We start from the raw sequence: 12,216 nt of genomic DNA, 5'->3' as shown, positions 1-12,216 counted from the left end.
TCCACTATTTTAAATGGCAAAGAATTCAGAAAACTAGGACTGAGAATCTTAGTAACGCACATGAATTCACTTTGTTCCAATTAATTGTATATCCTGAAAGTTTGCTAAATGAATCAATGTAATTTAATAAACTGGGCACAGAAACAACTGGATCTGAAATAACCAGCAGCAAATCATCTGCATATAAATTCACCAGACATTCAATATTTTGATACCATGTATACATGGATGATTTCTTATCCCAATTGCCAGTGGCTCTAAAGCCAAATTGAAAAGCAATGGGGAAAGATGGTTGCCCTGTCGAACCCCACGATGTAGTTCTAATGGCCTTGAACAATCTGCATTGGATAAAACAGACAATTTTGGACACAGTTTCATTACCTGTAATAGAATGCTTTGTGTCACCAAACCCAAATCTTTTAAGTACCTCAAACATGTATGGCCATTCTATATGATCAAATGCTTTTTGTGCATCCAGGAAGACAATGGCCGCTGGGTTGTTATTTATTCTGTTTGAGTATAGGACAGGGGTACTCAACTAAATTTTCCGCGGTCCAATTTTGACAGATTGGCTTGCTCATTAGGGTTCTGGACCCATAGTATTGTTAACCTTGTAAACCCTGTAAAGCTGCTTTGCGACAACTTGAGTTGTTAAAAGCGCTATACAAATAAACTTTGATTGATTGATTGAGATAGCTGTGACCTGAGGTCCGGGGGCGGCGGGGTTGGCGAACGTAAATTGTTGTGGGGGGGGGGGGGGGGGGGGGGGGGGTGAACGTAAGTTGTTGAGCGGGGGTGGCAAACGTAACACTCATGACAGAGTGTTTTTTCAATAGCCCTGAAATAAATGCTCCGGTTTAAAATTAATTCTTCCGTCATAAATTATAAATATATATATATATATTTTCCGTATCCAGTTAATCAGGAATGAGATTGGGTCCGGACAGGACTGCGTTCGGGTCCGGATCCGGACCGCGGTCCGCCAGTTGAGTATGTCTGCTTTAAAGCAAAACAGCAGACACCCCATCATTGTGGAATTTGATGAATATATTAAGGAAATGCTTAAACCTTTCGAATTTCGCGGCAGACTGTTGCCTTACTAAGATGTTCTGCATCCCCAATGCTGTACAGAAATGCACCAATGGCAAAGAAGCGCAAAGCGATACAGACCACTTAGGGTTTGGTAAAAGCTTTACTACGTCTAGTGGTCTTCTCAATATATGGCCCCAGTAATTTACAAAGATAAATAATACTGTGTCTTCTGAACCTGCAGTGCTCAAATAAGTAATCATCCAGAAAACCCTGTGGATCTGTCCTGTCCTGGAATGACCTTGGAGCTGGTAGCATGAATGCTCTGCGCACTACACACACTCCCTCATCTACTGGATTCTCTACAAATGGGCATGCCATGGCCAATCAGCCTTCACTGTTAGCTGCTCTTTTTATAGCCTACATTTTGGATTATTTGTATCACCTGTATGAAAATCTTGGTAAGGTAGTTGTCTGTATCCATTTCCTTTTTGCACCATTAAGTTAACCACACATTTACATTATTTATACTGAACATATGTGAATTGCAGAGTGATATGATTTGCTTGTAATTTGAACACAAAAGAGGAAGTATGGGGATAAATATATACCTAAAAGTATCTTCACCTAAATTACTCAGTTATTATTGATATTCAGGTACATATAATTGTATTTTTTGTGATATAGTTTATGCTAATGTATGTTTGTGCACCATAACTGCGATTAGACACTGTATTCCATTTTACACTGACCTGAATTTAGGATTAAACCAATTCATTGAAATGTGCAGAAACCTCACTGATTAACGATGAATATGTACTCTGAAGGTTGAATTTTAATGGATAGAACTGCAGCGGAACCTTGTTCCTCAATTTTGTTTCCCGGATGGCGAGACTGCTCAGCCAATAGAAGTGGTCCAGCTAAGGTAAGCCTCAACTCTAGCCTGGTATGGAGCAGGTTTGTACAAACGTATATGTTGCTGTAGTAACTGAGTGAGGCTTAAGTCTAGCCTCTTTTCGTGGAACCGAATTTGAACAAAATGAGCCAGGCTTGTCTTAAAAATCCCGGCTTACTGAGTTAGCTCGCTTCGTGGAATAGCCCCCTGAACTTATAGTTATTGAGCATAACAATAACAAAACATTGATGACCAGTTGGCCCGCTCTACCTGAAAACATATGGAGTTTGTTATGAACAATGCACATTACATTCTATATAAAACTGGGTGCCATAAAAACAGCAATGCCATAGCCCGCAGATGTCGTTTCATTTGTCGTATTTTTCCCGACATCATCATCCCACATGGTTTACACACCGTTTTCTTTTTCTCAAAGTCAAAGGAGAAATGTGTCCATATATCACCTCTTATCTTTCTCCCTGCTGACATTGTCGAGGAACTTTAACTTCGAGTTAAATTTCATGAGTGATCACAGTTCACAGGCTAGTATGGTCTTCCCGAGTTCTGTGCGATGTGAAGACGTTAATACGTTAGTGATTGGACAGTTACCTTGTTTGTCCCACCTCTCCGTGTACGCTAAAGTAGTTACAGTTGGATCTCTTAGGGCATACTCACACTAGGCTCTGTGATCCGGGCCTGGGCACGGTTCTCTGCCGAAGCACGGTTCGTTTGGCTAGTGTGAGCGCTCCAACCGTGCCCGGATCAGTTAACCATGCTCGGGCCCGCTTGAAGAGGTGGGCCAGGGCACGATTCATGTGGACTCGGGCACGGTTCGCTTCTAGTGTGAGCGCTATCCGTGCCCGGGCCCGCTTGGTGCCTCGTCTGATTGGTTCATTTCGCTGGAACTCAAACATGACGTCAGTGATGCGACGCTCACGTTAAACAGTCATAGCGGCAAAGCGATTAGCAGACAATTGTTGTGTTAAATTATCGATAAATCTGTGCTTGCACCGTGTTTCTGCTCTCCCAAAACGACTCCAAAAATACAATAAAAAGAGAATCGTGAACTCCATAGTGTTGTGTTGTGTTGCGCTTTTTTTCCAAATAAAGTCACGTTGTGATGAGGTAAGCGTGCTCAGGCCGGCTTGACAAAGCGAGTGTGAGTGCAGGTCAGAGGGGGAGTGGGGAGGGGGGATAACCGGGCCCCAGCACGGAACCAGCAAACCGTGCCTAGTGTGAGTACGCCCTTATAAACTTATAAGTTCCTTTCTCAAAAGCTCTGATTGATTGAATGTCGTCGCTGGCCAATATTTTCATCTCGTTTTTATTCGTTGACGAAAATGTCCATTAATTTCGTCATCGTTTTTATCCCTTCGTATAGTTTTTATTTAGTTATCGTCTCATTTTCGTCATGAAAAAAAGGTTTGTTGATGAAAACTATGACGAGCTAGCAGGCAAAGAATAATGGAACGCCACAATGAAGTAGCTGGTATAGTGTACAGACACATCTGTGCTGAGTATGGGCTGGAAGTTCCAAGGTGAAAGTGAAAGGTGTTTGGAGAATCTTCAAGCTAAGATCCTTTAGGAATTCCAGATGCAGACTGGCAAAATGGCAATAGCTAACCAACCGGACATAGTAGTGATGGATATACAGCAGGTGAGGGCCATGTAGCAATCCCCAGTGGTTCACATGGTAACTGGAGAGCTCAGGGCTGTGACTGCCAAACTGGGAGGACAGCTCGAGTAGATCTCAAGAACATTATCTAAGAAGATTCCAGAAGAGAGTAGTCCTATCAGCCAAGAAACTAGACAGAACCCACAAGCTCCCAGGTCGCAGGTAGAGAGGTAGAGTGAGAAAAGAGGCCATTGGACACATGTAATAACAATGGACTGGTACTCTTTAGGTAAAGATATAGAGTAGATGTACCTAATAAAATGTTCACAAGTATGTTACTTGTTTTAAAATAACAACTACAGACATTTAATTCAAATCATGTTCATCACTTATGGTAATAAGGCTTAGTACTGTCTCCAATTTACAAATTTTAGCAAAAACATTGATTAGTAAATCATGTTTGTTTGACCTGATATTTGTGAGGACCCACTGCAGCCATCCATATTCCCATGCTTACATCTTCACCCTATTAAATAGCATACATATTTAATGAGCACTGAATACAGAGAACAGAGAATCTGAAAGGTATCATTACAAAATCTTTCAACATTATTACACATAAAACATTTATGTAATTAGATCATATTTGTCATTTGAGTCTTCCACATACCAACTTTGGACAGCATATTTAATAAATATTAAATCTTGGCATTAGCATTTTGTTTGACAAACAAAATTTGGTTGTTAATACTACATACTAAGTGTTACTTAGTATATTTTACATATACATAGTATATTTTATGTAAGTTATGTAAATTTTCAAATGTATGTAAATAGGTACAAAGCTCAAATTATGGAAAAAAATACATGTTGATTGAGCTACTACTGATAATTACAGCCAGATCTCAAGACCATTTTTTGAGTGTTGAAAACCAAGAGCACCTGGTAAGCTTTGAGCTTCTCTGCATTGTCGGCCAGCCATGCGACCAAGTCCCTGGACACCACATAACCAGAACCACAAGCAAAGGCAGGATACACAGGGCTAGTATATTCCAGCTCCTGCCATTTCCCTGTTCGGTCCACTGCCCAGTTCTGCCTGAAGCTGAGGAGGCATATCTCGCATTGTTTATTAACATGATATACTGATGAATAATACATATTCAGACAAGGGAGTAGGACAACAACCCTCAGCTTAATGAATGTAGAAATACTTCAGGTCAAACAGATACAAATAAGATACAAATACAAAAAAATCACCAACCACATTAATTTGGCAGGAGTTCAGAAAGAACGCTCTTGGACATACAGGCCCACACTATACTCACTTTCCCCACCAGAGTTTGCTCTGTGTCATGCTCTTGTGGTCAATCTTCATTAATACAGCATCAACATCAATATAGCAATCATCATCTGTCTTCAGGAGCAGACTGAAGTCAGCACTGCTCATAGCCCTACCAGTGTGGGAAATTCAGAAGCTTTAAAAAGTTACCTTTGAGCTTCTCTTTTCTCAAAGTCACTGAAAATTTGCAGAGTGACTGCCAGAAGAGAATTCATGGTTATGACTAATACACAGAGCTTACCATTTGTAAAACTGTAGCAATTTCAAAGGCACCGTCCTGTAAGTGTCCACTACTTCCACGAACACCATGTCTCCATACCTTCGGCTTTCATCCTGCAGGGCTTTGTCCTCCTCTCTCAACCTGGCCATGTGGGCCTCCTGCCTACCGGCACGCCCATGCAGCAGCTCCTGCAGCACCTCCACATCTGGGAGTGAGAGCCAGAGAGAGACACACATAATGAAGAACAACACACACTGAGGACATGGATAGAGGTGGGCCAAGGACATGTATGGAATTTGCAGGAAGTTAGCAAATGACATGGCTATGCATGCTATTACATGAACTGCTACTTGTTCCCAGTGGCATAAAAGCATAATTACTGATATGAGGTTAATACCGAGGGTCAAAATCATTCAATGGTTTATAAATTCATTCAGAGAGTCAATCCAAATACCACAAGCCTGAATTGGAGGACAACCACTACATGATTTAGATGGACCTACTATAAACTGAGAAAGTGAATCCTCCAGCTAGTCCAGGAAATCCCACTGCATTTCTATGTGGCAAGGTGCCCTCTTCTATCTGCAACACAGGAAGGAGTTTTCCTCCTTGTCTTACATAACAGCTTGGCAATACCAGATACATACTAATTAAACACATACAGAAATGACACTGAACAAAGGTGTCTGCAAATCAAATTTAAACTCAAAACAACAAAGTTTAATAAAAAAACAAGAATTGGGCTTACAGATCCCAACTTCAGCACCCCTCCACCATTATTGAGCTGGACCTTGGACACATTTAGACTCAACAGGCCTGTCAAATCCTGGTTTTCCCACAAAAGAGTTCCCTCAAAGCCCTGCAGACATACAAGATGGGTACTTAAACAGCTGACATTTGGCCCCTGTCAAAAGGCAAGAGTGCCTTCCAGCAGAGCAACAGTCATAGTATCAGTAATGCTTACATGCCACATGTTAAAATCTGAGAAAAATAGCACTTATATGTTATATGTGAAGGTCTGACAGATTGGGGAGGAACATATTTTGCTATATTTATGGATAATTGCTGAGATGTATCATACACTGCATATTAAAGGGAACCCCGGCTGGTAACACTTGTAAGCCTTAATATGCTGTAATTAATCTAAATTATTAAGACATGTTGTAAAAAAAATCACAAAAGCAGCAGATTTATTTACAAATCAACGCTTTTATTCTAAATATTTGACATATGGGCGCAGCCATGTTTTCTGATGCGCAATGCCTGCTGGGTAGATGACGTCAAATGGTTGCAGCGCGCTAAACTTGACTGTGGTTGTAAGGAGTTAATGTTAGTTAGCTGAGCTACCTTAAAGAAAACCATGCCACACTGTGTTGCCGTTGGATGTTATTTCCAGTCGAAAGGCAGTGGGAAGACTGATATTAGTCTTCACAGTTTTCCCAAAGATAAAAAGAGGAGAAAAATTTGAGAAGCAGCGTGTGGAGGAACACAGCTACCAAAAGACCCGCGGTTTTGCTCTCTTCAGTCCCGATGCGTTTGAGTCATTCAGTAGAGCCCGACTGGTGAGAGTTGACGGGTGCTGTTGGTTTTAAACATAGACTAAAACACAATGCAGTGCCCACAGTTTTCCCACACAGAAAGTCCAAAAGCCCCAGAATGTGGGCTTAAACATTAAAGTTTAATATAGTAATGTAATATTATATCATGTAATATAATATAATATATAAGCCTTTGAAAAGACTATAAAAAGAATGTAACGTTTACTGCTTCTCCCTCGTTTGCGGATCCTGAACTTGAAGGTACAGCATTAGCGGTCATTTATAAACAAGTCACTGCAACCATTTGACGTCACTACCTGCTGCGCCCGTCAGCAGTTATAAAAATGTCGACCTACGTGCAGCGGGATTTTACAGAAAATCTAAAAAATCTGCTACTTTTTGTGATTTTTTACAACGTGTCTTAATAATTTAGAGTAATTACACGATATTAAGGCTTACATATGTTATCAGCCGGGGTTCCCTTTAAGAAAAAAGATTCTAATGAAATACCTGAAAAAAATTCCAACTAAATTTCCCACTCAAAATACACATATAATACAAACATAGAATGTTTAGAACAACTGTGATGTACCATACTCAAAAAAACAAAAAAAAACTAAACAATAAACAGTAGTATGGAACTTTAAGCTTGCTCATTCCATACTGCAATATATTTTACAATTATTTTTAATTATTTTACAAGACAATGTAGAATACAAATGAGTGGAAGACTTAGTCCATCAAAAGTGTCTTTTTAAATGTTAAGAGCCCACACACCTTATGAACACTTGATCAATTAAAAGTGACTTAAAATGTTATACTATTCTTTGTAAGAGCCCACACTGTCACGTTGTGGGGGGCCCCCTGCCGGTCGCCCCCGGTTACAGCGGCAGCTGTCCTGTTTTGGTCATGTGATGTTTGTCCCTCAGGTGGGCGGGACCCGTGATCCGTCTCACCTGAGGGTCGTTTGTTCGTCTATACATGTCTTGTCTTTGTACCAGTTGACTGCTGGTTATTATTTCCTTAATCTGGATCTATGTCACGGGTTTTTGGTTTGCGCACTTTCAATTAAACCATCCTCTTTCCCTGAGACTTGGCATGATCGCTTCCTTTATAGTTGCTCACCCTGCCCGTCACACACACACCTTAGGCAAAATGAACTGCTCTACAGCTTTATACCACATCCCCTCCATGTAGGTTCCTGGGCTCAGTCCAGTGAAGCAAGCAGTCACAACAGCCTCCTAGAAAACAAATGACACAAACGCAGCCACAGACACACTTTCAGAGGGAGAAGTTCTGAAAATAATCTGTTATGCCTAGATGTTGACACTGTTGAGTCTGTTACAAAATGTATTACATTTTCCAACCCTGATTCTAAGTCAGCACATCCTCATCTTAACAGTCTATCACAGTTCAAAATGAAGCACATTAAAGAAGCCCCCTTGATGTCCTGCCATCATCTCTTTTTAAAAATATTTTTAATTGTATTGGCTCAAGTATTGTAAAATTGATAAATTTCCCTCTTGGCTCCGGTTCTGTACCTCACTGCTTCAAAACAGCTGTTGTCTGCCCTCTGTTAAAAAAGCCTAATTTGGACTCTTCTCTGCCTGAAAACTATAGACCTAAAACTTCCATTTTTATCAAAGATCCTTGAGAAGGTTGTAGCAGAACAACTCAACCGCTTTTTGGGGGAAAATAATTTTATGGACATTTTTCAGTCTGGATTTCGCAAATTGCATTCTACAGAAACCGCTTTATTAGAAGTTTCAAGTGACTTGTTGATGTCAGCTGACTCAGGAAACTTTACTGTGTTGGTATTATTGGACTTAACTCCTGCCTTCGACACTGTAGATCACTCTGTTCTTATCAACAGACTGAGAGATGTGTTTGGTATTTCTGGCTCTGTGCTAAACTGGTTCATCTCTTACTTATCTGAAAGGTCTTTTACCGTTCTTATGAATCATGTTTATTGGGTACCCCAAGGTTCAGTTTTGGGTCCAATCCTCTTTTTATTGTACCTCTACCCTTTAGGGGACATACAGTAACGTGTCTTATCATCTGTATGCTGATGACATTCATCTGTACTGTTCCTTTAGAGCCTCTGAATTCCACAAATTGGCTGATTTCATGAACTGCTTGTAACAAGTTAAAGTATGGCTGAACAACAACTACCTGCAGTTAAATGCAAACAAGACTGAAACTCTTATTGTTGCTCCTGGTGATAAAATCCCTGTAATCAGGCAGCATCTTGCTTTTTTAACTCCTTCAATAAAAAATAGTCTCAGAAATTTGGGTGTTGTTTTTGATAGTTCCTTGTCATTTGACACCCATTGTATATCTTTAGTTCGTAACTGTTTTTATCATTTAAGGAATATTTCAAAACTGAGGTCTTTTGTATCACAGAAGGAACTAGAGATGGTTGTTCACGATTTTATTTCTTCGCGTTTAGATTACTGTAACAGTCTTAATAAATCCTCCTTGGCTCGGCTTCAGTCCGTGCAGAACGCTGCAGAGAGTCTGTTAACAAAGTCCCATAAGACAGCCCATATTACACCTGTTCTGGCCTCTCTGCACTGGCTACCTGTGCACTTAAGGAGTCATTTTAAAATTTTGGTTTTAACCTTCCAAGCGCTTCATGGTCAGGCCCCCAAATATATATTAGATATTTTGAAGCCTCTCTGTCCATCCAGGACTTTGAGGTCTTCAAATCATATGTTGCTGGCTGTACCTCGAACCCGTTATAAAACTCGTGGAGACAAAGCTTTTCAGGTGGTGGCTCCAAAGCTCTGGAACGCTTTACCACTGTCCATTCACTGCTCTGATTCCTGACTCTTTTAAGAAACATCTTAAGACATTTTTATTTAGGCAGGCATTTTTTTTAAGTGCTGTTCATTGTTTTCATTGTTGTATTATCCATGACTTGATCTTAGTATGTTTGTTCAGCACTTTGTGATGATTCTGTCTGTGAAAGGTGCTATACAAATAAAACTTACTTACTTACTTACATTTTTGCAGTGCTGACACATAAGACACATTTACCTCAAGAGTGAGAAGGACAGACTGCAACGGACACAATACCTCACCTTCATGAGGTATGTTAAGTTAATCAATTTTGTAAATGAGTACATTATAAAGAATGCAGGAATGAGTAACTAAATTACTATTACAATCAAGTACAAATCAACTGCCAAGAGAATACTGCTTCATCTTGATAGATGAAAGGATCCCTGCAAGTTTGTCCCAGACATTTTATACTATCTCATCATATTCATGTCACAAGTGTATTTTCATACCTTTGCTCCATTTACATATAGTACATATAGTTTGCTTACCTCCTGGTCCACCTGGAACAGCTTCACTGTGACATTGCCCTTAATGTCCCGCTGTGGGCCACTGGCAAAGACACCCAGCTGTGTGATCACCACAGAGTGGAGGACCTTGAAGTCCATACTTATGGCTGAGACATCCGACGGCACCAATTCGGAGATGTTGGGCACACTTAGGATGGCCACGTCCTGCCCAGCAACTAGAAGAATCAAAATAGGTTCCAGTAATTCATTAATATAATAAACTATATCTGAAAACATAAAATGCAACCTAAAAGACAGGAGACACTAAGAATTTATGCATAAGACTGTGAAAGAAATCATTAAACACAGTGCAGCAGATGGGAGCACTTTAACACAGATTCATAATCCAAAAATCTGCACTTTTGTCTGAGTCGAACTATATTTGAGGCTAGCGATGCACCAATTCACGTTTTTCACTTCAGATACCGATTCAGATATCTGAGGCTTAGTATCGGCCAATACCGATCCGATACCGATCTGATAGAGTAAAACAGTGCTGAATCGACTTAAAACATTTTTTTTTAAACACAGACATACTGAATTACAAGTTTATTGAAAACTCTGCACCAGTATAGCACACTTAAACACACATAAAAACTTGCATTTGTTCAGTCAGTGCAATTATGAATATAACTGTGCTGCCCTTGGGGCTTTCCTGTAAATATGTTTATAATATGTATGTTTATTAATTTAAAAGGAGAATGCAAAATGTTAATTACGCATTGTTTAGATTAATAATTCCTCAATTGTGCGCCTTATTTTGAAGTATGGAGAGATGTACTTCCGGTTTCCGGTGTGGCACTTCCGGGTTCGCGCTAGCAAGCGACTTTATTTGCAAGTAACGGTACCGTCACGTTGAGGACCCCGGCCCCTCCCTTTTGGGCGTGTGTCAACGTTGTCCACGTGCTTTGTCTGCGTCAGTGGATATCCGTGGTTAGGGTTTTGTCGTGTGATTAATAAGTCACCTGTGAATCGTCTCGTGATCACGTGGGGCTAATGTGGTTTGTCTATTTAATGTGCACTCGCGCAGTGTCCTGTGCTCATTGTTGTCTAAGTCTACACGTTGTGAGTGTTTGCGGAGTGTTCTACGTGCGCTATTGCGCTATATCTGTGTTTTTCGTGCGCGTTAAGCACTAAAATAAAAGTGACATCTGTCAAGCCAGAGGGATCCGTGTCTCATCCTTCGTCCAGCCCCGAGCGTCACAGGTACGAAAGCGTAATCACATGCCATCCTTGCTGAATTGCCAGGCAGGAATGTTGTGTCACCTATCATTTATTCAGATGAGGTTATATATATATGAATGTTTATTTGGTTTATCTTGATGTCACCAACATCCTTGTTGAAAACACTACAGTGAAAAGACACCAATCTTCCATTCAGCACGGTCAAAATGGCAGCCAGTAACAAGTCTGCACGCAGTTTCAAGACTAGCCACTCATCCGGATCAGCAGTTAGCGCTGCCCAGGCGCGAGCTAAAGCAGAGGCTGCTAAGGTAACAGCATCATATGCAAGCAAAGAGGCACAGCTGAAAGTTGAAAAGGCGCAAAGTGAATTGGAAAAGGCTAAAATAGATGCAGAATTGGAAGTGCTAACTTTACAAAGGGAAGCTGCTGTAGCTGAAGCACAAGTTCTAGAAGAAGCTGAGGCAATACAAGAAGAGCCCGATAGCAGAAAATCTCCATCTGAAAAAGCAAAATTAGAGCGTACAAGAGAGTATGTACAATCTCAAATGGGCACTAACCAATCGCCACGTCCTACAGACATAAAAAACACCTCTCACCCAGCAGTAAGTTCACACGACACATTAATAACGTGGCATGCCCCTGATGAACACAATATAGCGCCACCACCTGGAAGCTTCGAGCAAAAGTTTACTAACGACAATGTCGCTGCCCCAAGTGGTCATAACATGCCCAGTCAGTCCAGAGATGGAACAAAACCCAAATTAGGAAAACCTACTTCACCCCTCGACCCATTCAGCTCATCATTCATGCCTCACTATGTCACCCCAGTTAGCGCCCCAAATCCAGCAGAGCCATTTGCCCAATATATGGCACGCCGAGATCTAATCACTTCAGGCCTCTACCAATTTGATGATAGGCCAGAGAACTACAGAGCATGGTACTCTTCATTTATGGGTGCTACAGGTGAGGTGGCGCTTAGTCCTATTCAAGAGCTAGATTTAATGATAAAATGGCTAGGAAAGGAGTCAAGTGATCAGGTGAAACG

The 12,216-nt window shown here is 40.8% G+C and overlaps 1 protein-coding gene across 3 annotated transcripts in view; it reads right to left on the bottom strand.

Moving 5' to 3' along the window:
• b3galnt2 (beta-1,3-N-acetylgalactosaminyltransferase 2) overlaps nt 1-12,216 on the bottom strand; it is a 40,839-nt gene that overhangs the window by 18,870 nt on the left and 9,753 nt on the right. For 2 of the 3 annotated variants that reach the window (XM_076974052.1, XM_076974050.1), the window contains 8 exons: nt 9,969-10,162; nt 7,782-7,877; nt 5,847-5,957; nt 5,602-5,680; nt 5,120-5,303; nt 4,865-4,990; nt 4,482-4,641; nt 4,009-4,065 (listed from right to left, as the gene is read on the bottom strand). In XM_076974052.1, coding sequence (XP_076830167.1) covers nt 4,009-4,065; nt 4,482-4,641; nt 4,865-4,990; nt 5,120-5,303; nt 5,602-5,680; nt 5,847-5,957; nt 7,782-7,877; nt 9,969-10,162 — 1,007 coding nt within the window. The remainder of the gene's footprint in view (nt 1-4,008; nt 4,066-4,481; nt 4,642-4,864; nt 4,991-5,119; nt 5,304-5,601; nt 5,681-5,846; nt 5,958-7,781; nt 7,878-9,968; nt 10,163-12,216) is intronic. The other variant, XM_076974051.1, reaches the window with a different exon arrangement.

The sequence above is a fragment of the Brachyhypopomus gauderio genome, chromosome 15 (assembly GCF_052324685.1).
Source record: "Brachyhypopomus gauderio isolate BG-103 chromosome 15, BGAUD_0.2, whole genome shotgun sequence".
In the NCBI taxonomy this organism is placed as follows: domain Eukaryota; kingdom Metazoa; phylum Chordata; class Actinopteri; order Gymnotiformes; family Hypopomidae; genus Brachyhypopomus; species Brachyhypopomus gauderio.
The sequence above is the reverse complement of the archived record's forward strand: the minus strand, read 5'-3'. Positions and strand labels throughout refer to the sequence as shown.